Source organism: Rhopilema esculentum, chromosome 10 (assembly GCF_057945365.1).
Source record: "Rhopilema esculentum isolate cy_ngs chromosome 10, ASM5794536v1, whole genome shotgun sequence".
In the NCBI taxonomy this organism is placed as follows: domain Eukaryota; kingdom Metazoa; phylum Cnidaria; class Scyphozoa; order Rhizostomeae; family Rhizostomatidae; genus Rhopilema; species Rhopilema esculentum.
In genome coordinates, this window is record NC_142824.1 from 6,743,463 (window position 1) to 6,769,363 (window position 25,901).

Consider the following 25,901-nt stretch of genomic DNA (forward strand, 5'->3'; position numbering starts at 1 on the left):
ATGTATATTTCTAACCAATTTTTATACGAAATTGCAACTCATAAGTGAACAACTACCACATGAAACAACATATTAAAATTTGACACATTGAAATGGACTGTCATCGCCTATCTTAGTCGAAGTAATAAAAAATATTTATTTTTTCTTTGCCGCTATAACTGTTTATAGATGGCAAACTTCTAGAAAATCATTTAGGATGTGCAAACATCACAACTTTCCTATTTTTTCCCTATCTAATTTTTTTGGCGAATCAAAAAGTGAATACCTCATCATACTGAAATGTATATTGTTAATTTTTTTCAAACGGTGAATTGTTGCATGATTTAAAAGTGGGTTCATCTGTGTTCTGCTGCCTCTAAATACGTTCTGATGTAAGCTATGCTCATTGGTTGCCTTTTAGCAATAAGATTGATAAGCCGCACTGGCAGTTTCCCACCAAAGTCAACCTAAAATGAAAGAAGGAAAAGAACTTGCTAAAAAATATAAAATATTGGCAATCAAATAAACATTGATACGCTTTATTTATGGCTTTGCTTTCCTTTTAGACATAAAAACTTCATTTAGATTTAGTGGGCGGTTAAGACCCCGTTTATACTGTGCCGGATGAATTTCATCCGCATCAAAATTAGTTCAGATAGGCGTCGCGTTTACACTAGACCCACGCTATCCGCACGAATTTGAGAGCGGCTATCCGAACAAAATTAGTTCACCTAGGAAAGTGGATTAAATTAGTTCGGATAGCTATGTGGTACGGTGTAAACGGTTTTATACGGATAAATTTTATCCACATCGTATCTTGCTCGAAAGCGATTGGCTATTTCATCCAAATTAGTTTTCCAATCAAGACCTTTCCCAATCTTGGCTGCCGTGTTGTCGATAAATACTCGTGTTAAAAGTGCAGTTTCTTCGCCAGTCCACGTAAGATTGACATCCTTGTCAGCTTTCCCTACTTTCTTCGCTATTTCAGCGTCATTTTGTTTCAGAGAACGAATTATTAAAACTAACTTTGCCTAATTTTTTTTGCCAATATCTTCGGACTTTGTCTTAAAGAGAAGCAGATGATTCTGATAAGAGAATTAAAAGTCTTTCTACGTTGGCGGGAATTTAGTTGTTATTTTGTTGCCCAGATATGACTTCGTTTTGGGCGTTCTGTGCACGATTTAGGTCATGTGACTGCAGTTATCCGGCACAGTGTAAACGGGAGGGCAAAGTAGACAAAATTTGTGCGGCACAGTGTAAACGCAAATCAACCCGAACAAGTTTGATGCGGATAAAATTTATACGGCACAGCGTAAACGGGGTCTAAAGAGGAAGCGAAGAAATGAAGAAATTGAAAGAGAATCGACATAGTTGCATTTACTGTTTTTAGTGGGTTTTCATCAAACATGAAAAATGTTTTAAGCCAATTGGATTCTTTTCTTATATATTGAAAAGCCAATGAAAACATGCAGAGGACAACAAAAGCTCAATGAGAACATAGCGTTTGATCAGACTGATAAGAGAACATAGCAACAGCAATCTTTGCTTCTCCTATAGGAAAATCATAGATAAAATGTTGTCTTCATTATAGTGTTGTTTACTTGGCCTCTACCTTGAAGGCAGTGGTAGATTTTGAAAAAAACAACGCCCTGCTCTTTCCTTACTACGGCGTTCAATGTGAATGCAAATTGAGATCGCATTGACTGGAATTTTTGAGCGCTGACTTCTCCCTCAGTAAATCTGATCATGCGAGAAAAGGATTCGCGCACGGGTGCAGAGGCTACAGAAGACTGCCATCAATGCCAACAAGCGCTCAACGTACAATACAAGATACACAGATAATTTGATATTTTAGCAAATCTAGAATCCTTAAGATGCATTTTTAATATATATGGCGATAGTAAAATACCTGTGACAAATATGTGACAAGAGAACATGGCTTTCCTTTGTTCAATACTGGTTCGATTATCCATCCACTTGCCAGCACCTTCGAAAAAAAATATTATTTAACATAAACTGGACGAGCTTAAAAAAAATACCGCATCTCTGCAATAAGACACTAAAAACGTACAATTCCCCGCCAAAAGTCTTTGGAACTCGTTGTAGTCAACTCAAATTTTTCGTAAGTTGCAAAGTAAAAATATTATGCCCTCTCTTTCCAGAACAACGTTCGTTGAAAGGCCTTCAACATAAATTATCAGAAAAAGAATATTCTAAACTCTGAAATTTTTGCAGATCGAAGGTTTTGGAGGGGGAGAGGGGCTGCCGCTGAATACTACTGCTCATGGAACACTGAACTTCTAGCAAGCAGCGTAAATTTTCAATGGTTAGACAAGTAAACTAATGCCCTTGATCAGCCAATCGTACTGGAGATCAAAAATATAGAAAGTATTATGAAATGCATCTCGCGTATCTTGAGGTTACAATGAAAATACCAGAGATAAAGCTGATATTATCTAAAACATTAAATTCAGTGACAAAAGAATAGGGCAAATGGGTTTAACTTTCCAAATATTCTAAATTGGCTCAACTTTCCGACTGAATTTAAAAAAGGAACTGTAAAAACATTAAGAACTTTTCGATTTCTAGACACCTAGCACACAAAACTGGTATATTCAACTGAGACATTTAACCCTCTTTAGACAGTTCTACTGTTCTATTGGCATTATCCTCCGGTTGATTAAATCAAAATGCTCTCTTCGTTCTGACTGATAACCAGAGAAAAATGAGTATACAAAAAAGCAAGCAAACAACAGCATGCCCTACCGTCCCACGGATACAATTTTTCTCCAAAGGACATTCTGGAATCTGGACTGATGCTCCAGCCATTATGTATTTATTGGGCTGGAAAAAAGAACGATTAAGGCAAAGAAATCTATTAAAGGTGTGAAGCATTGAACATATAATTATTTTTAAAAGAATAGAGGCAGCTCACTAGCTTTTGTTCAACTACGATGCCGTTTAGCAGCCATATCATTGATGAGTTTTGACTTTAAAAATTGAAAACTAGAATGACATTAGCAAAACCATTATAGGCCTATTACTAAGCGCACAATTTTCTTGATACTGGGTCATATGGCATAGACCTGGTGCTAACATCTAGTGATATAGTCTAAACGAAATATTAGTATTCAGTATAACATCAAATTACATTAGGAGTATCAAATGGTACTCAAAAATGAGAAAATTGTTAGTGTTCAGTTTTAGCCAGTGTTTAGTTTGCCTTTTCTATAGCTCTGTACTATGTATTCCGCAAAAGGCTAAAAGAGTTAGCATCGTTGAGTCTAAAAACATCATTGCAAAAACAATTGACGGTTGTTTGGGTTTTTTAAAACTTGACCACATTGCATAATACGACAAAAAACAATAGAGTTTCACGAAGCAAAATAAATATGTGTTGCAAGAAACTGAGATTGATTATGAGACAAATTTGATATATTGGCAAGAAGAATCAAATTGTAAGTGTGTTTAGTCTTAAGCATGAACCGGCCTTGGGAAGAGTAACTACACATCTCATTACCTATAAACGGGAATGACTAATACAACATTTATATCCAACTCTGATGTCCGCTTGTTACAAACTGGGAAACACGAAAAATTGTAAAGCATGTAGTTGCAAAATTTCCAATAAAATGATTTACAAGGTACCACTTACATCAACTCTTTCTTTTGTTAAAATGACAAAGTCTCTTGCTTGTTTGATGAAGCAGGCAGTAGTTTCATGTCGCATATGAACTGTTGATATGTACAAATTTAATTTAAAAGGGATGTATTTTCCCACTAACTGGATTCAATCTAATACAGCAATTATTTATCACTGTCAACACGTAAGGGGCTTACGACCTCGTGAATCAGCAGCCTCTCCGAAGTTGTGGACCTTGATGATTATCTTTGAAAAACATTTAAGTACTACATCAAACAACATATTCCCTACATTGCTTATCGAGAAAAGTTTTCAAATATCCCGAGTTTAGTTTTCTAGCTGATACATCACTTCGATTCGATCCAAGGTCTTGTCTCCCGAATCATTTAAAAAATCTTGGTAAAGACTGTCCACATTTCAAGTTGTCACGAAATGAACTGTGGTTCCAAGAAATGCCAATGCTTGGACTAGAAAAGGATATCAAAACACGGAACAATATCATTTAGTATATTTCTTACAAGCTTTCGATATAAACGACTCACTGATTCTCAACCCTTCTTCAATATCCTTTGCAACGGACGTTTTCTAAAATAGAAATGAGATTCTTAAGAGAAGAAGGGTAAGGCTTCCCAACTACACCCATCTAACAGCCATCACAGCTAAGTGGAATATTTACTTCATTTCAATTGAAGCTCTACTCGGTTCAGATCTTTCGTAACAGAAGGCAGGAGAATATCTTACAGATGACTTTTTAAAATAAATGAAATAATTTAGAAAATGTGACCACTTCGCCTTTACTGCAATTTTTAATGATCTCAGACAATAACAGCTCGATCTTTATGAATATTATAGCAGTATTAACTAATACATCAAATATGACAAAAATAAATAATTATTTACCTTTAACATGTTGTCGTAAACAAATCTTGTTGATGGATTTTTGACAGCTTCCCAAACTGTCACTGGAAGAACATCAATTATTCCTCGTCCAAGAAAACTATTTAAGAAACGTTAAATGATAAAAGTGTGCATCGCAGAACAGTAGTGAAGTTAAATCTAGATAATTCGATGACTAGGGAAGGTTCATTGGGGTAGATCTGATGACAGTAAACTGGTTCAGGTCTGATGGTGAAAATGTTAAGGGCCACAAAATGGCTCTATGCAAATATGGACGTAGCAAATAAGAATCTAGTTGCATTACCTAGAGATGAATATCTTTAGCAAAGCAGAGAATGTTAGCGAGTTAAATCAGCCTTAAAAGACGATGGAATCCAAGAAGCAGAAGAAAAAGAAGAATGAAAAGAAGAAAAAGAAGAAGAAGGAGAAGAAGGAGAAGAAGAAAAAGAAAAAAAGAAGAGAAAGCAGAAGAAGATAAAGAAGAAGAAGAGGAAAAAGAAGAAAAAGAAGAAGGAGCAGAACAAGAAGATGAGGAATAAGAAGAGGAAGAATAAAAACAGGAAGAAGAAGAAGAAGGTTGGAACGAATAGAAAGAAGAAAAAGGTGGAGGCAGAGAAGAAGAAAAAGGAGAAGAATAAGGAGCATATGAAGAAGAGGAAGAGGAACAGGTGAAGAAGAAGAGAGGAACAGGTGAAGAAGTAGATGTATGGAAATAATAAGGGGAAGAAGAAAAAAAGAAAATAGGAAGAAGAAGAAGGGGGATGATAAGAAGTAAAAAGAAGAATTGTGTTAAATTACAAGTAGGTATCTTCTTATGGAAAAGGGTAAATATTAAACTGAATAAATATCATTTATATCAGTAATGGGTATTTGTAATATTTCACTCATTTTAAATGTCAACTTGGTGATATTTAAAAATCGTGTCAAAAATGCAGGAAATCTAACCTACAAAATCAGCTTTATTATATTTAATGAATAGTCCCAATAACAAATTTCAAAATAAAAAAGAATGAAGAAACTACTGCAATATCAACCTATAAAAATTGCTATTAGTGTGAATCTTGCGAAGAATCATGACATTCCTGTATGTTCCTTGGTATCTAAAAGGATAGCAAGAAAAATCAATTTTACAAACACAACATCAATAGCGACAAACATACAATGGAGCCTGAAGCTTACTGCGTCCAACAGAACAGTTATATTGATATGACTTGACAGGACAAAAGATGATACAACCAAACATCGCATGACATAGTCAGGACTAGCTTAAAATGACATGACGTATTATGCAATGATGTTGCATCCATGCCATAGTGCCTGGCCTGAAACAGAAATATTCAACGACTTAACGACAGACATACAAGCACAGGTCATTGTGGGTGTAATGCCATGACTGGGCCGACTTTGACTGGCATGAAAAAATTTTATACGACGTGACATAAAATGACAAAGCATTGTAAGACGACAGGATGGACCATCATGTGAGATCTTACATCGTCTCATCTCAACATGTCTGCAATTGGATTTAAATGCCGTGATGTTTTCTACACAAGAACGAGCATCTTTCTTAGAAAAATTGTCTTTAATAACAAAACTGCTACATCCAAAAATGAGAAGTAGTGTAGAAGTATCCATTTCTCAAAGCTGAGCTTTTTCAAAAAACAAGCGACCGTAAAAAAATATCTTACGTCCAAATGTCTTCGGTATATCCGTCTGCAGGCTGGCTTGTGCTATCCACTTTAGCTGCCAACAGAACCTTAAACAAAGGTTATCAAGATTAGTAGCTTAACCTGAGACCTTCACTGCCAAATAGTTAATGGGTTGACAAACGGTCTGGTATAGAACTTAAGCAAATAGAGGAAACACAAAAAGAAAGGGCCAGAACAAACCCAGTTCTGCAAATGATGGATACAAACAAAGCACTATTCGTCGTTTATTCCTTTTACTCGGTAAAGGTAAAAAAAACCTGATAACAGGAACAGTGTATGGAAATTATTATGGAAATTATTATAATAGGAACCTAAAGTTAGAGGATGTGGTGACGTCAAAGAACAGGTTGGTCATAGAACAATTATTGAATAACACAGATTGGCTCAGGACAGCAAAAATGATAGGTAGTTTAAAGACAGCCACAAGGAGTAAAGATAACATTTATCATAAATTATAAGCTATATGCACAAAAACGTTACCTCCTCTAGCAGTTTCGCTGCAGTTTGATTTCCAAGTACTTTGAAGTCCAAATTCCCAAGACGATCTAAGGAAAAATAAGTGATTGTGAGGGGTGTAGAAATGGTACAAAAAACTTCAATTTCATAAGGGTTTAGAAATAAAAGAAAACTAGAGTATTTTGTTTTTTTTAATTCAAAGCTACTAAGTTTTGTAAGCAAGGAGCTTGTGTGGAAACATTTTGAAAATAACTAGATGTCTCTGTCTAGAAAAACTCCCGTGCAATCATGGTAGAAAATGTTTTAACTCTTAAAAAAGGAGATAAATTTGAATGCACTAAGATCAAGAGAATCTCTGCCAATTTAGTCAAAAATTAACAAATTGAAACAAATTAAAAAATGAATTCGCTTTCTCTATTTGTGTCCTGCTAAATATATGTTTAAAATAACAGTAACAAAAATCTTTGGCAGACAAAATGAAGTATTGGTGTTGTAAACAAACTTGGGCCCTGAGCATTTCGTTGAAATCCCTTAAATGTCTGTGTTGTCTGTCAATGAAAGGCACTGGAAAGTTTTCTTTAGATTCGCAATCCAAAATGAAATCAATGTAGATTGAAATCCTCGCAATGTGCGACCAGTCTTCACATGTTACTGTGTCGTTTTGTGGTAAGTGATCAAGTCAATGACGTAACGTACCTCGAAGATGTTCAAGTCGTTGGGAGGACTGTGGTTCTGTCTTGTCTTCCAGCTCGTCCACAGCCTCCTTAGAGTCTGAATCGGATTTCTTCGACATCTAAACAAGGAATTGGGTTAGTTGACTTACCTCTAGGGAGCTCAAAATTTTGCTCAGCGAGTGGTTTCATGTCTTCATTTCGCTCGTTAAAGTCTTGAAACTTCAATAAAAATTTTAAATTTACGCCAGTCTTTAAAACCAGCAATGCTGATTAGCAAATGGGCTTCAACCTAAATCTGCGTGCTTTTAGAATTTTAATGAGAATGTTTGGGCCTGCCAGTTTACTGCTGATGTAAAGAAGCCTAACTGTCGCAAAAAATTTTCATCTGCGAATTATAGGCGACTTCGTCAAAGCACCACGAGGAAGAAATATCACGTGACTTGTGTTTCCGGGGTGCATATATTATACTCTATTACATTTTCCCAAAAATGTGGGATAATGCTTAGCAAATTTGGAAAAGTCGATAGTTTCCAATACAGTACAAACTACTTTTTGAAAGCTACTCAACCATAAATCAAAAGTTTCAGTGTTAACTAGTGGATAACATTATCCAGCGACGATGCACAAGTTCTATGAAAATTTGTAACAATTCGCATGTCAAAAAATTGACTAAAAGGGTACCTCTTCCATTTGGTCCAGGCTTGTTACCGAAGTCTCGGAAACTGCATCCCACTTTACATCGGTATCTGGTATAAACGATTCGATCTCATCTTTAGAGAGTTCTCTGAAATTCGTTGCGGTAGTCGCATTGCTGTCATCTTGATTTTCATCATCAGAACCATTCTTATTTGAAATGGCCAATGTCAATGTCTATGAATGGGGACAAACACTTTAATAGGGGCAGAAATGCTGACAGGTAAATGCGAAACATTAGATCATGTCATTTCAATATGTCATGTCATATTGTAACATGTCTTAAGCTTATCAATTTGATTATCAGATGGTACCGACAAAACAGTCTCATGATACTCGGATGTCTTAATCTACTTCAAGACAATCACGGAATGCTAAAATTTCTTGCTTACTTGTGGTACCATGTTGTACTAGCTTTAGCTGTTATTTCAAATACATATTAAGACACACATTAAGCTATCATACCGCGGGGCTACTTTGGTTTTCAACAGATCCTTCGACCTTTATCGATGCCTCTAAAATGCTTGGGTACTGCCTTGCAGCGATAATTTTGGTATCTCCTTCATGTGGCGGGTCTTGATACATAAATCTCTCTTCAATTTTATCTCTTATAATAGCAGTGTACATAGGCTGTTTTTCATTCACTTTGTTTACCATACTTGCTGGAATTTTTCCTATGAAAGAACAATAAATTCACTGTCAGTAAATTCAGTGTTAGCAGAATGCAGTAACTCTGCTACTAAAATTACATCATGGTATCCAGGCAATATTGATTCGTCAAAATCAATTCCATTTATCACCAGGATTGGTATCAAATTTGGTGTTTTCTTATAGTGGGCCTATTATCAGGCCAAAGACGGGAAGTATGAAGTTTTAAGGTTGCATAGCCTAGATTCTCGTCACTCTGTAGAACACCTAGGAACTCGTGGTTGAATCAAATTTCGTAATTTTACCTTTAAGATCCGCTCTTGTGACGTAAGTAACTTTGCACTGTGGAGGATCGATGCTAGTCCCTTCAACAACAAATCCACCTGTGATTATCTCACCCCTGCGAGGAAAAAAAGAACCAATCTTCTAACAAGTTTCAATTGAACTCTTTAAAATTTATGTTTCGACAGCTTGCATTACCAAGCAAGGGTCTTTCTAGCATTGTGAAAACAAGCAGAAAATTGATGTGGAAATTAGTATGCGAAAATCGTGCAATCGGTGTCTTTTATTTGCAGGACTTTAAATATAGCGTTTTGCCTCTGTGAATAGCTCTGGCTCACCACACAACATACATAAATTACTCTCTACCTTGAAAATTACTGTAATTTTAAAGAGTCCTATATAGGTGATAATTTATGTTCAAAGCCTACTTCTGTGAATAAAGTGGCGGCACCCATCAATCGCCATGGCATGAATTTTAAGAAAACATATAGCTTTACCTTTGCTTACCCTTGACTGGAGGACATGAAGGATGAGTGGTCTGCAAGAGAAAGAACAACGTGAATTTAGGGATGGCACTTACAATGGTAAGGATTATGATGATAATGATGAGAATAATGGCTATGATGATGATATTCGGTCGTAAAGCCAAACGTCTGGTCTTATAACGAACTTACGGCTTTGACTGCAACGCCGTAGATATCGCCTTTCAAATGCCTTGTTGCTGTTATGCTGCAAAAGTCACGTGCGGTAGTTGGCCATACTGGTTTGTACTCCATGTAGGTGACCTGTGAATAAAACTCTGGGTCATTCCGACTTTTTCATCTGCCAGCAAGGTAAATATAAATATCGTGGAAAGGTACGAGGAATGACGAACAAAAGAGAAAAGGTGTGAAGAATGGATGAACAAACAAAACTGACTGACATAAGTGTCATAATATACCTTTGTAACTTCATCAATCTCTTCGATCACTTTGCCTTAAAAACCCAAGGAAACATTTTAGGGTAAACAAGTACAAGATGTTGACTTACATTACAGCTGCACTTCATCAAAACATAACAAGAACAAATATCATGATACAGGGGAACTTTCGAATAATACCTGGTCATTTGTTTGAAGTATCAAATATCAATGACCCCTTTGCTGAGTCACAATAAAAGTTATGTTTACATAACACACATTTTTGTAGCTACAACAAAAACATTCTCCACGCGCAAGAATTTATGGGTAGTCATTGTTCCATTAGGGATCTATGTTATTATCAATCCCAGTCCCCTCTGAACTAAGTGTGACGCAGAAAATATCTACAATGCTTTATACTACCTTTATGTAATATGTCAGCATGGTTTTTATAGATTAGAACTAAAAATCACTCAAACTGAAATAGAATCTAATTCATACACAGCAACAAAAGTAATTAAGGTAAATCCTGGAAGCAAAGATTCAACGAGCGGATATTAAGCAATAATTTCAAAAAGATATCTACCTTCGTTGAAAACATCGTCCCACTCTTTCTTGAAGTTGATTTCAGTAACATATTGTAGAGCATAGGTGAGAGGAACGTTGACTTCAGCAGTTCCTTTAAAGCAGTCTGATGGACAGGAAGCGTCCCCTTGCAAGCGATAAACTTCAATACCACTAAAAAAGTCAACAAAGAAAATCCAATGATAGACTTCTTTTGGCGGGGAAACGAACCAGCATTAGTTCGAAGGTCTGGCGGACCATTCACATGTGCATTTTATATCGATGACATTATTTTCATATCGCATAATGATGTATTCTGCGGTAGGAAAATTCGTTACTCTTATAGTAATAAGCCAGTCTTGCATCAAAAGACGAAGAAAATTAATAGAAAATGGTGACATGAGAAGAGATAGAATAAAACACCTGGCTTACGCGATTGTAATGCTTTCATTACGCTGTGATTGCCATTAGAGGGAAATTTCTTCTGCGAGCCTTGGTCTTAATACGCATTTGCATATGATGCACTTTTCCCATTGGCTCAGATAATTTAATAGAACAGTGGTCCTAAACAATGGGAATCAAGACTCGTCTACCCAACAATATTGGCCTTTTGATAAAAGGATATTTTAACAGTCCCGATCTAGATACATATGTTAATTGCAGGCACCATTACAGCGTGTTTGGCTTCAAAGTCCTGCTATCTGCGAGAATTACACACACCAAACATCTGTGACATTGGACACTGAGAGAGAAGCTTGAAAACGGAGATTATAGATATACCTCAATCTAGTACAAACAACATTATTCTATAATGGCACAGAAAAGAAAATGGAACATACTTTCTGTTACCAAGATAGGTCCACCCTGGAGTTGTCTCGTTTGCATTGTAAACATCCACCAGCAACTCAAATGCAGTGTCCAGCGTGTCTTTATACTTGGATCTTTATTTAAAACATGGAAAATAGTTAAAAGAGATTCTCGAACAGCGAAATTCTTATAAGAAATATAAAGATATATTCTGATAATGTATAATCAAAAATAATATAGTAAACCACTGCAACGCTGACTGAAGGAGCAAAGAAAGCGTCCTTGTAAAAATCATGTTCTGTGTGTACCATGACATCAAAGGACTTTAAACGCTTTGCAACTCCGCCAACAAAATAACGAAAGATGGCCAAAAAAATAAAAATGGTTCCAAAAAATTGGTCAAAGAAATCAGTTACTTACAGCTTTGCGTCTCTTAACGCAGCTTCCTGGCTTTCAATCTGCAAAAAAACTGGGCAGTTACTTAACCAAACTATATCAAAACAGCCGCTTTCGAAGGAAAACGCGCAGAACCTTCCTAGTATCACCGATTGAAATGAAATAACATTATCAACAATGACACCCTCGCTATATGTTTGCAAAGAAACATCAAAGACTGTACTTCTTACAAGTGTCATTGAAAAATGGTACATTTAAAAAGCAAAGGGAGCCATTTTCGTCTACGCTGTTATATTAAGACATATATTCAATCGTGTAATATAATAAAATTTAGATTGGAGTGCCCATTGAAAAGCACCGTATACTTAAATGCAGGTTACCTTAAAAATTAAATTAAAGGCCATGTGTCGTGAACCTGATTGGCTAATACATTACAATTATATTTTTGTTTAGTACACAGCACAGGATCGAGGTTGCATTATCAGGGTAACAAAAATTCATGAACCAGAAATGTAAAGTCACGGAACAATGGAAATTCCACTCCAAATTTTGTTGTTGTACTAACCAACTGCTAGCGCGACATATGCTCTTTAAGAACTCATTGCTCACAATGAGCCATTGCGCTACGCAAGCATCCCGTAATGCATTTTCCGACAGTCTTAAATCAACTTTGAGGGCCTGGACAATTTGCCACGCCCTCAACCTTGGGAGTCAGTGCTGATTCGATTAATTACAACCCATTTAGCTCTAACACAGCCATAATTTAAGTACATAACAGTTTTAGAATAAAGCATTGTCACTCATGACCTCACACTGTAAATCATTGAAAAGGGAATCATTTTCACCTTGATGGAAGGAGCAGGTTGTGGATGCTCTGTAATATCTTTAATTTCAGCAGGGGCTTCGACATAGCCAATACCTGAAAAGAAAAGAAGTGATTTAAAAAGAAAGCAATTAGCCTCTTATGTCACAGTCATATCCAGTATACAGAAATATGCTCAAAACAAGATTTTTGAACATCGAAAAATCTTCAACATTGTGGCCATAAACATGAAAGTGGGTAAACAGTTGAGTTTTGCGACAAAATTCTTAAACGCCTGAAAATTAGCACAAATTAGTTCCAGCAAACTTTCTGATTTCCAAAAAAGGTTGGCTCCCTTGCAATTGCACCTTTAGCTGCATCTCAGTTTTTCTATAGATGAAAAACTACCTTCTACTCCCGCAAAATTCTTTGGTACAGTGCGACTCTGTGATGCTTCTTTGTTATCCAGTTTCTTTTCTGCAGTTGGAGACTTTGCACTTTGTTCTATTGATGATTTCCTTTTTATAACAGTTGAATCTTTGCGCACTATTTTTTTTAAGTAAAGCGAATCCATGTGCTCCCTCATGTTGACAACTTGAGATGCCATCGCAGCTCCAAGCACAGCGAGTCTAGTTTCGTCATCAGTCGTTGGGGCAGTGAAAATTGACAAAAGGCACATTGTGTCTTTACCTAAAAAAAGAAAGTCCAGATGATTCCTAATAATTGTCATAGCGACACATCGCTTTCGATACAAAGATGATTTACTTAACTTTCGATAGAAAGTTGGGGCCTACTACATGGCAAACAACTAGTTGAGAGGGCTAAAAAGCTGGGAGAACTAAACAAACAACAAACCAAAGGCTAGACGATTACTTCTAGGGTCTTGAGTACGTTTTGCAAATCATTCAAATGGTTTCCTTCAGCCTCAACCAAATGCAAGACACAAATGATATAACACCTGATTTAACAAAGTAAATAAAAACACGACAATCTTTAAAAATATTCAGGGGATGAAAAATATGGTAATGAAATAAAAATTTGCAAGGAAGAGACCATATTGAAAATAAAAGGTTTTTATAGAACTACCTTAAATGCGGCATAAAAGACCAAAAAATTGTGAGATATTTTAAAATCAAAGACCTCAAGGGCTGAAAAAGTCTGCTTGTCCAGAATGTTTTCCAGATTTGATGAGGATAGCAAAAAGCATCTTTACAGCTAACTTTTCATTTCAAGTGAGAATTAGAAACCACTACTATTGTAATGATAGATCTGAGGATTGGTTCAGAAAGGATTAAAATAGAACATACCTGTTGGAATATCAGTGGCAAGACAGCACTGCCAATGTCCAAACAAATGCTGATAGACTTTATATTCTGGATTCATCACTAACCAAGACACATTATCCTTTCCATATTTCCATTGACTAGTGAATCAAAATCAAGAAAAATTGCACCCTTAACAACAAACAATGCACAATACATGCTTTAGCCATTAAAACTAACTATGAATCCATGTTTTGGAGACAGAGTTAGGCTGGATTCGAGTCAAAGTAAATAGCTATGTTACAGATAAACCATATACTAAATTTATCGAAACATTTTTTTCTATTTTCTTTTATCACGCTAAAAGGTAGAAATGGTTTATTATGTACATAATCATTATATCCTATTTCTAACAGAAGAGGCCATGATTACTATCAGTGTCACTAAATGTGGAGACAGATTGGAGATTATTAGAGAAAAGTCTTTCAGAATTCATACCGTTTCATCAAGCAGCAATTTTTCCATTTAATATATATGTTTACTATTTTCTTGATACTTGGTACATTGCAGAAAACAGATAAGCAATCTGACAAAACTTCTGATTGTTCAAGTTGCTTTTGTGGTGTGCCAGGAGCAAGACTTGTGTCACTAACCCAAGGATGAAGCATCTGCAGCATTCTTGGCTTTACCATTTCCTTTATTACTGACTGGAAGTACAATTTTTCAAACAAAAAACCCCAGAGAATTCAGTATTTGTATAAGATATTTGTATTAGATCTATTCAAACAAAATTTGCACAAAAAATGAGTTAAATTGACAAAGCAAGTATAACAAATGATATCAAAATAATTGTTCTCTCAATTTCTTTGCTTTGTTTTTTTCTGTTGTTCATATGCTTTCATTTATATTGGATAGTTGATAATTTATTGACTTTGTTTACATATAAGCCTACTGTGCTTATATGCTAAATTGCATTATGCATGAACATGATGCTTTTATTCGTAAATATAAATAAAGAGCAAGCCAAAATATGCAACAGTATTTATATCATTAAATTATAAATCAACACTTAAAAAGGGGTTGGCAGTAGTTTCAGTGTATTTTTTAAAACAATTTGCACGAAGTTTTTACCTAAACTATTTGACGTATCTGGACATTCAAAATAGAATTTTTTGAAAGATTTTTATCTGTAGGAGCCTCATAATGTGATTTTGCATCTCCAAGAGTCAGAAAAAGCCTCAAAATCAGATTATTCTCAACTTAATCAGCATATGATGCAAACTAAACTACTAAGCTAAACCAATTTTATTGTTTATGCTGATAACTTAGATATAAAACAAACACATTATAGAGATCTTTCTCTATCTTGACAGGTCAAATCAGCCAAAAATAGGTAATATGTTATATATACCTCTGCTGGTGCATTGATGACAGCTTGGGCTGCTATGACACCATTGTCAGCTTCAGAAGAAAATACATGATTTTCCCAAATTGGTATGCCATTCACAATATTTCCAAGTTTCCAACTTGAAGATATTGTCAGAGGCAGGCACTATATCATCAAATAAAATAACAAATTTGTTGCTTAATTGAGGCTCAGAGAAGAAAAATAAGCTTAAGCAAGAAAGACCAAGGTACATCTTTCAAAGTGAAATTTTTCATATGTTAAATTTCATGCTATGAGGTTGGTAGAATAATGGCCTTGGCTTAACTAACTGAAAAAATTTTTGTCTCTCTATATTCATTTTGTATCTCTGAGAGCCAAGGCAACCAAAGTTTCTCAACTGTTAGAATCTATAACCCTTAGTTGTGATGTGCAAGTTGTGGCTTAAACTGCTTTTTAAACACCTTTACTTGTTTAGCAAATTGCAACCTTCAAGAATAGCAAAAATACATAAATATATATGAAAGAAAAGACCAACCTGCTTCAGTCTTTCAATATTTGGTGATCCCTTGCTTTTTTCTTGAGCCTCTTTTAAAATCTAGAAAATATTTATGCATCAAATTATATAGCAAATTATATTATTCTAGAAGATATAGGTCAAAATAAACGGTGTCTTAAAAACAGGTCTGAACTTCTCCTGATTTGTGAGCTGGTATGATGGTTGATCGTGCATATAGATTTGATTTTATCAATACAACTGCTAGTGTCTATTATGCTTAGAGATCCCAGATATATAATGCAAGCAAAGATTAACAGTTTTTCTGTTTTTATACCACCATATGACTTGAAAGTCAAGAAACACAGGGCATTTGAAACAGTTTTAATGTACTGTAAACAACGTAATCTAGTAGGTGGCTAAAGTTCACTGTTCACTGATATTGCCGAAACTCTCTAAACCTCTTCCGTGGTCTCTGGTTTGAAAAAGTACGAGCTCTTTACCCAAAACCTTCCACTCTTTACACCCAATTCAGCTATGAGAGACAATGGGAAGGAAAATAGGCAGTTTAATGATGATGATTAAATGAAATTTAAATCAGAGTTAATTTCATGAGGGGCTTTTTAGCTTTAACAAATTCACTTGAGATTTTTATTATTTCTTCTTCATTATGGTCTTTAGTGCCACGCTTCCTTGTGTTTTCTTGTATCTGCTCTACTAATTTGTGGGCAATGCAGGGAGTCTTTCAGCCTCCCAAGGATTTGATTAGAAAAACTAGGGTTTATCTTGGGGGTATTCAAGGTTTTGGCATAGCATAGGTCTAACCTGGCTTGATGAAGCCTCAATACAAGTAGGCTATTTATTTTCCCAGCCCCCTCTCCCTCATTTTGTTTCTTTTATGAACTAACTTTTCAGTGTCGCTTTTACGTTACGGCATCGATAAAACCTCCTAACCTCACATCATTTATGTTGTTTAGCATTTTTTGTGCCATTAGGTAGGACTGGTGCATCAGCTATTATTAGGGGAAATGACGCTTTTCACATCCATCCCCTCCAAATAATCAATCAGGTTTGGGTGTTATTGTTCAACCTCCCTTAGTAACCCCTTCCTGTTAGAGATTTATGGTAGGTTGAGCCATTTGGGCCAATGAACCAACAGGCCAACTCACTCTCGATGATGTGGGAATGTACCATCATGACTGACCTTCTAAAGTCTATGGTATGTTTTTCTGACGGAGCTTTTATGCCCTTTACTCTGTATTGGTATTTCATACCTGAGTTAGTAAACGGCAGTCTGTCCTTCCTGATGCTCAGGAAAATAACGCTATTGTGGTTGTTTATTCTGATTGTTTATTTGTGCATTGAATCAATGATTCATGAATATCGTTGCCATGAATTAAGAGATTCTGAGAACAATGGAGGACATACTGCCTTCAGTAAATTAAAAGCATTATGATCAGGGTACTTGAGTACTTGATCAATAACAGTTAATGAAATGTTTTTAGCTAAAAGAATATTTTTCTTTTAAAAACCAGCAAAGAATATACGAAGAGTACTTAGATGGGGCATTGAAAGTTGAAATTAGTCCATTATGCTATCTTCCACTCCTCTTTACTGTTCTGTTTTACATTTGAAAATAAAAGTGTATATCAATTTCAAAAAAATTTCTGTACAAGAGGGGGGGGGGGGGGTTCTACGCTTCAAACAACTGTCCCCATCCATGACGCCACTGTAAACGAGGATGTTTATATGTACTACACCCACGGTCCGCTATTTAGCGAGCGACATTCGATTAGACATTCAAATAGACATTCGTGTATACATTCGGACTTTGATTGCTTCTTACAAAAAACTATGAAAGATAATAAAAAGATATTTTATAGTAGGAAACTTGGCTGGATTTTCTGTCGATTCGTGTATCTTGTTTATAATAAAATGCGCTGTGCTTCCAAAGGTGAGCCAAAACATCGAAAAATTTTTGACACGGCCTAAATTTTAACGTAAATCAGACATTCGAGGTGAAACAGCACATGCCGATTTGAACACATCATCGACACTAAGGCAGAAATAACTACGCTAAAACGACTCCAAACTACTGAAAACGTACCTTCACTTCGATTTTTCACCAATTGAAAGCGTAAAACATGAAAATTCGAACATCCATAATGTATCCAACAACCTCCGAGGAAACCCCCAAATGAAAACATCACCAAAAAATGTCCCTAAATAACTTTCGTAAAAGTGTTCGGATTTGGATGAAACTTGATATGCTTCCTAAATTCGTTGTACTTGACATGTATTAGGGGGTCTGGTTGAGTTATCTCGGCTTTTGGCGAAATTTTCGAGACCCCTTCCCCGAAGCTCTATACTGAAGCCTTATAGAAAGTTTCTCGAATGTCGATGTCCCTAAATAACTTTCGTAAAAGTGTTCGGATTCGGATGAAACTTGATATGCCTACTAAATTCGTTGTACTTCACATGTATTAGGGGGTCTGGTTGAGTTATTTCGCCTTTTGGCGAAATTTTCGAGACCCCTTCCCCGAAGCTCTATACTGAAGCCTTATAGAAAGTTTCTCGAATGTCGATGTCCCTAAATAACTTTCGTACAAGTGTTCGGATTTGGATGAAACTTGATATGCCTACTAAATTCGTTGTACTTGACATGTATTAGGGGGTCTGGTTGAGTTATTTCGGCTTTTGGCGAAATTTTCGAGACCCCTTCCCCGAAGCTCTATACTGAAGCCTTATAGAAAGTTTCTCGAATGTCGATGTCCCTAAATAACTTTTATAAAAGTGTTCGGATTTGGATGAAACTTGATATGCTTCCTAAATTCGTTGCACTTGACATGTATTAGGGGGTCTGGTTGAGTTATCTCGGCTTTTGGCGAAATTTTCGAGACCCCTTCCCCGAAGCTCTATACTGAAGCCTTATAGAAAGTTTCTCGAATGTCGATGTCCCTAAATAACTTTCGTAAAAGTGTTCGGATTTGGATGAAACTTGATATGCCTACTAAATTCGTTGTACTTGACATGTATTAAGGGGTCTGGTTGAGTTATTTCGCCTTTTGGCGAAATTTTCGAGACCCCTTCCCCGAAGCTCTATACTGAAGCCTTATAGAAAGTTTCTCGAATGTCGATGTCCCTAAATAACTTTCGTAAAAGTGTTCGGATTTGGATGAAACTTGATATGCTTCCTAAATTCGTTGTACTTGACATGTATTAGGGGGTCTGGTTGAGTTATTCCGGCTTTTGGCGAAATTTTCGAAACCCCTTCCCCGAAGCTCTATACTGAAGCCTTATAGAAAGTTTCTCGAATGTCGATGTCCCTAAATAACTTTCGTAAAAGTGTTCGGATTTGGATGAAACTTGATATGCTTCCTAAATTCGTTGTACTTGACATGTATTAGGGGGTCTGGTTGAGTTATTCCGGCTTTTGGCGAAATTTTCGAGACCCCTTCCCCGAAGCTCTATACTGAAGCCTTATAGAAAGTTTCTCGAATGTCGATGTCCCTAAATAACTTTCGTAAAAGTGTTCGGATTTGGATGAAACTTGATATGCTTCCTAAATTCGTTGTACTTGACATGTATTAGGGGGTCTGGTTGAGTTATTCCGGCTTTTGGCGAAATTTTCGAGACCCCTTCCCCGAAGCTCTATACTGAAGCCTTATAGAAAGTTTCTCGAATGTCGATGTCCCTAAATAACTTTCGTAAAAGTGTTCGGATTTGGATGAAACTTGATATGCTTCCTAAATTCGTTGTACTTGACATGTATTAGGGGGTCTGGTTGAGTTATTCCGGCTTTTGGCGAAATTTTCGAGACCCCTTCCCCGAAGCTCTATACTGAAGCCTTATAGAAAGTTTCTCGAATGTCGATGTCCCTAAATAACTTTCGTAAAAGTGTTCAGATTTGGATGAAACTTTATATGCTTCCTAAATTCGTTGTACTTGACATGTATTAGGGGGTATGGTTGAGTAATTTCGGCTTTTGGTGAAATTTTCGAGACCCCTTCCCCGAAGCTCCATACTGAAGCCTTATAGAAAGTTTCTCGAATGTCGATGTCCCTAAATAACTTTCGTAAAAGTGTTCGGATTTGGATGAAACTTGATATGCTTCCTAAATTCGTTGTACTTGACATGTATTCAGGGGTCTGGTTGAGTTTTTTTGGCTTTTGGTGAAATCCTATGTAACCTTGAAGCCTGACTATAGGGTAATGCCTTCTGGTATGACAGGGGTGACAAGACCTCTTATGAAAATACTGATGTGTATCAGTATGTTTACAAAACAAGTCTGTCGTTAGGACTCCCCCCTCACTTACACTAACCTTAACGTCTAAAAAACTTATACTCTCCCTAGAGTGCTCCCCTTTAAACTTAATGGTATCGTTACTGTTAAGAAAGTTGATGAAGGTCTCAAGCTTCTTCTCGCCATGTGTCCAGATGAAGAAAACATCATCGATGAATCTCATCCAGACAATGGGTGTCCACTGATTCCTTCAACAATCTTTCTTCCAACCCAGTCATAAAGAGGTTTGCATAAGCTGGAGCGAACTTAGTTCCTATAGCGGTGCCTAACTTTTGTCTATAAAACCTATCATCAAAGATCGAGAACCAAAGATGCCAATCCCACTAGGTTATCAGAAGGCACGTTTGGGTTAACCTTCTATCCAGCTCTTCCCTGATGGCTTTCAAACCCTCTCCATGTGGAATGCTAGGATAGAGTCCCTCTGGTATCCTACCTATTTCACTTAACTTAGAAAAAAAATGATAGTGTCCTTAATGTACGACCTACCGAGGCTAACCAGTGGATTGAGGTGGTTATCTAGATATTCTGATATATTTTCTGTAATGGTGCCACAATTGGAAATGACTGGCCTACCCTTAACCCCACTTAATCCCTTACGAATCTTAGGTAACAAATAGATCCTACCTAGTTTCCCCTCACTTTAACTTTAAGAAAAAATTCAGTCATTTCCTTTAACCCGGGATCCTCCGCCCTTAACTCATTAATCCTATTATTAACGTCCTTGCCCAATTCTATCGTGGGGTCCACCTCAATCTCCTCGTAAACTTGCCTATCACCTAATTGCCGGTTAGCCTCTTTTATGTAATCCCCCTGTCCCAAACTACAACAGCTGAACCCTTGTCCGCTTCCTTGATTATGAGAGCAGCGATGAAAGTGAGGATGAAGAATTTAGTAACAGCAATGAAGAATTCTTATGAAACGCAGGTACGATCCTTTTTGTACTTTTTGCGATATTCTAGGCAATCAAACACATGATGTAACCTTCATCTTCAAAATCTTAATCCCCCTAATCCTATAACTTGCTGCTACCTGGTAGAATTAACAAAAAGGGATCAAATCAGTGTTTAAAATGGTATAAAATGATGTTTAATGCCAAGACCGACCTTTAAAAGATATGTTTTTAGGGAAATAATTGATTACCATACCCCCGGTTCGAAAAATGCCCATATATGGTAATCCCAGCGGGTACCGCAAGTTTACCAAAGATTTTCTTATTCAGCACAAAAACATTACCTAATAAAGTTCGGCTCCAGGTTACCCCTACCTCATTTTCCGTCTGGTCTATATCACACTTAAGATTATTCAACGCAGAAAGTTCAGAAGAGGATTGGTTGCTGTAATACTTACCTTCCGCGGTGACAGACAGCACTTCCTTTTCAAGTTGAGAAAGATAAGATTCTAGCAGAGGATCAGAAGTAGGAGGATTTCAGCTGAACTTACACCTAAATTTAGAAATATTAACGCCCAAAACGATAAAAGAACAACTTGATTAACGTTTCGCAAAATGCTTCTTCAGAATAACCTACACTTAAATTTGGAGCGTAAAATAAGGAATACAAAACAAAAGAACAAAAGATAACACATTTTACTAGCAAGGATAATAATAGCTAATTAGAATACACAAGTAAAGTTTCTAGGTCCAGCCGGAGGCGAGAAAACGGAATAAATACAATAGATAATAGATAAAAGAGCAAAAGAGAAGCGTGAAGGCAGATGGTGAACTATCCAGAAATGCGCAAAAACGAGAAAGGGTGAAGGCTGTCCGTACCTACCATGAAATAGAAACTAGACAAATAATACATGCAAAAAGCATTGAAAGAAAAAAAAATTAAAAATTAGTATATCGTATTATGTGGAAGTAATAAATAGCTGCGGAAAGGAGAAAATAACCCAAGAGATTGGAAATAAAAACAAAACTATGTTTCATCTAAACTAATATTAAGGCCCCGGGGTGCGAAAGTTTCTAGCTTATACTGCCAGAAACTTTCACGTATCCTACCATCCCCATTAAGTCGATCTATAATAGAAACTTTGATATCTTCGAGAAACCCCTGATGATCTTTTCCTGCAAAATGCCGGAAAAATCAGCCTGAGGTATACCCGAAGAGCCCCCGATAAACTTACAATTGCACGCCTTGTAGTTATTGAACCTAAGCCTAAACGGCCTTTACCACAGACTTTACATTCCATAAGATACACGACATTGGACGAATCACAGTTAAACGGAAAATTTATCTCATACTCCTTATCAGTTAAATGGGAAGTAAAAGTATCACTGTCACACATAACATTACACACTTGACATCGAGACTTGCCACATGGAGTGCAACCCCTATTATGCGCGTTCCCTACCCCCTCATTATAAAGTTTAGCACTAACTAGTAAATCTTTGAGATTTTTACATCTCTTAAATCATAGTCAAAGGTGGCTGAGGAAACACCTTCCTATGCTCTTCCGATATTGTCAGCATAGAATGGAGTCTCCCGGCTGGCACGTAAATAATAGGGGGGCGTGGGGGCGTGACGCCCCCAAAGATTGGAAAATCCAATTGCAGTTTGAAAACTTGGATTTTTTTCTAACTATTATGACCAAATATGTGAATTTCATAGCTTAGGATTTTAGGATTTTAAATGTAAAAATCTTAGACATTATTAAAATTCAAACTCTGGAACAGGCACATCTTCTAATCGTTTTTAATTGTGAAGCCCTGTCTCCATTGGATCTTTAATTGCACCATTGCATCGTTTGTTTCCTTTTTGACAGGGGTTAAAGTGAATTAAATTATTCTGATCAGGCAAGGTGAATTTCTGGATAACAAGTTTAAATTTTACCATCAGTACCTGAAGTTTTGAGAAATCATTCCCTGTATTGATCAGTACAATTGAAAGTGGGATATTTTCAAGAAACAACGAGTAGCCAATTCAACTGAAAACATTAAAAATCTTTCAGTGCTAGAAATTCTCGGCACTTCTTAACGGGTGTATGCTAAGCTCCCCCTGCAATTTGTAGACCTCCTTGAATCTTATCATAAATTGCTATGATAAAGCTAATGAGAAGCCACAAAACATTGATCAAAGAAGCTGCAGCAGAAGTATTTGATCAAAGAAGAGTGTTTTATCTTACGAATCGGGCATATGCACTTGCCCTTAGATCATCCTCTTCAGTTCCAAGAAACAAAGGACATTTAGCCCTTTGAAAATGTTAAAAATTTTCCTTCGATCAAGAAAAAAAGATGAAACGGTCAATTCCTTGATGCTTCTATATTGTTGAAAAGATATTATATATAAAACTGACCTGCAGCAAATAGCTTTAAGATGGGCCAAGCAAAAAATGAACAGAATTGCTGTTAATTGACTTGAAAGAAAATTACTTTTTATCATTAAACATATCCAAGATCTAGACTGGTATGGCTATGATGTTGCTTTATGTCTTACGAAAAGATTAAATGTTTGTGTTACGTTGATCAAAATTTAGAGATTTCCTTTATCTTCTTTAGTGTTTTTATGCTTAAGACTAATTATTATAAGTAAAATGTTGGAAATTATACAGAACCTAAAAATCTGGAATAAGCCATAAGGCTATTTCCAAATCAATTTAGTAGGCACAGAAGATTAACAGGTCAAAAAATAAATTCATCAGGAAAAGTTGGAATTTTCAACCTTCCACGACCCCCCAAAATAAGCCACTTGTTTACGTCCCTGTCTCCCGGCCACCTTGCCAAAATTATTCAAGGCTGGATGGTAAGTGGTAACCAACGGAACCCGCCCATCCCCATTGTGATTATGTTTCCCATTAGCCTTATCCAGTAATGTGACCCTATCCTGCTTACCTGCCTTATCTATTTGTCCTGCTATAAGTTTTGGGGTACAATTGAAACAGCCGAGCGAAAGATTTCAAAGCACAATTATCATGCAGATTGAAACTGCAAACCTTTTGCTATCTTAAAATCAATTATAGACTCGCCCAATCTCTACGAAAACGTTACTATTCCCGAAATCATATCAGATGATGCAGAAAGTAGTGACAATCCTAGGGAAGGCACTAGTTTGACAACTGATAGCAATACAGATAAGACACAGACAATGCCAACGATAATAAGCAGGAAGACATGCATTTCAGATCAAAAGAAATTCGAGATGCTTTTCAAAGCTATGCAGAATCCGAATTGGAATGATTTTTGACACGCTTTAATAAGGATACTGCTGCACCTAAGAGGAAACATGATAAAAAGCATTCATCTAACCCTAACCCTAACCCTAACCCTAACCCTAAACCTAATACATGTCAAGTACAACGAATTTAGTAGGCATATCAAGTTTCATCCAAATCCGAACACTTTTACGAAAGTTATTTAGGGACATCGACATTCGAGAAACTTTCTATAAGGCTTCAGTATAGAGCTTCGGGGAAGGGGTCTCGAAAATTTCGCCAAAAGCCGAAATAACTCAACAAGACCCCCTAATACATGTCAAGTACAACGAATTTAGGAGGCATATCAAGTTTGATCCAAATCCGAACAATTTTACGAAAGTTATTTAGGGACATCGACATTCGAGAAACTTTCTATAAGGCTTCAGTATAGAGCTTCGGGGAAGGGGTCTCGAAAATTTCGCCAAAAGCCGAAATAACTCAATCAGACCCCCTAATACATGTCAAGTACAACGAATTTAGGAAGCATATCAAGTTTCATCCAAATCCGAACACTTTTACGAAAGTTATTTAGGGACATCGACATTCGAGAAACTTTCTATAAGGCTTCAGTATAGAGCTTCGGGGAAGGGGTCTCGAAAATTTCGCCAAAAGCCGAAATAACTCAACCAGACCCCCTAATACATGTCAAGTACAACGAATTTAGTAGGCATATCAAGTTTCATCCAAATCCGAACACTTTTACAAAAGTTATTTAGGGACATCGACATTCGAGAAACTTTCTATAAGGCTTCAGTATAGAGCTTCGGGGAAGGGGTCTCGAAAATTTCGCCAAAAGCCGAAATAACTCAACCAGACCCCCTAATACATGTCAAGTACAACGAATTTAGGAAGCATATCAAGTTTCATCCAAATCCGAACACTTTTACGAAAGTTATTTAGGGACATTTTTTGGTGATGTTTTCATTTGGGGGTTTCCTCGGAGGTTGTTGGATACATTATGGATGTTCGAATTTTCATGTTTTACGCTTTCAATTGGTGAAAAATCGAAGTGAAGGTACGTTTTCAGTAGTTTGGAGTCGTTTTAGCGTAGTTATTTCTGCCCTAGTGTCGATGATGTGTTCAAATCGGCATGTGCTGTTTCACCTCGAATGTCTGATTTACGTTAAAATTTAGGCCGTGTCAAAAATTTTTCGATGTTTTGGCTCACCTTTGGAAGCACAGCGCATTTTATTATAAACAAGATACACGAATCGACAGAAAATCCAGCCAAGTTTCCTACTATAAAATATCTTTTTATTATCTTTCATAGTTTTTTTGTAAGAAGCAATCAAAGTCCGAATGTATACACGAATGTCTATTTTAATGTCTAATCGAATGTCGCTCGCTAAATAGCGGACCTACACCCACCCCACCCTCACGCCGACTATCTATTTAGGGACTCGTACAATCATCTAGCATTTCCAAGGTAAAAAATAACGATATATTACCTGTTTCCAGATGAAAGCTACGTAGACTGACAGGACACAAAAGATAGAAGTCACGAATGGCAAGAAAAGCGAGCCCAAGCATGCAAAAACCATTTTGAAAACTGGCCTTGTGGCTCCCTCCTCACTCGAGTCCTTTTATCTGACGACTTTGAGAAAAATTCCAAATAATCATGACACCTGCATTCCTTCAGTTATAAAAATTATTGATAAATGGTCCCTGTGTGTGTTGCTGGCGTATTCTAAATCAAATTATTGTTATTTTAACATTTTGTATTTCGCAACAAAGCCAAGCCATCAATTTCGAATCACGGGGTCGAAGGCTAAAGTCCCGCTGCCGCATTCAAACGAGGCTGTCACAGAATTCCGTGA

The 25,901-nt window shown here is 36.6% G+C and overlaps 1 protein-coding gene across 2 annotated transcripts; it reads right to left on the bottom strand.

Moving 5' to 3' along the window:
- LOC135692719 (uncharacterized) lies at window positions 1-25,875 on the bottom strand. 2 transcript variants are annotated; one of them, XM_065211003.2, is made up of 26 exons: window positions 25,533-25,875; window positions 15,633-15,692; window positions 15,122-15,262; window positions 14,209-14,417; window positions 13,756-13,871; window positions 12,857-13,138; window positions 12,492-12,565; window positions 11,671-11,708; window positions 11,283-11,384; window positions 10,466-10,617; window positions 9,922-9,956; window positions 9,656-9,766; window positions 9,479-9,519; window positions 9,005-9,099; window positions 8,517-8,725; window positions 8,040-8,228; window positions 7,381-7,477; window positions 6,709-6,773; window positions 6,208-6,275; window positions 5,554-5,619; window positions 4,523-4,619; window positions 4,165-4,207; window positions 3,635-3,714; window positions 2,746-2,823; window positions 1,889-1,966; window positions 1-446 (listed from the first exon to the last, which is right to left on the bottom strand). In XM_065211003.2, the coding sequence occupies exons 1-26, from the start codon at window positions 25,623-25,625 to the stop codon at window positions 336-338; spliced, it is 2,730 nt and encodes a 909-aa protein (XP_065067075.2). In that variant the 5' UTR covers window positions 25,626-25,875; the 3' UTR covers window positions 1-335. The 2 variants fall into 2 exon arrangements, with proteins under 2 accessions (XP_065067075.2, XP_065067082.2); XM_065211010.2 differs by lacking the exon at window positions 7,381-7,477 and adding an exon at window positions 7,508-7,577.
- Window positions 25,876-25,901: the final 26 nt, after the last annotated feature.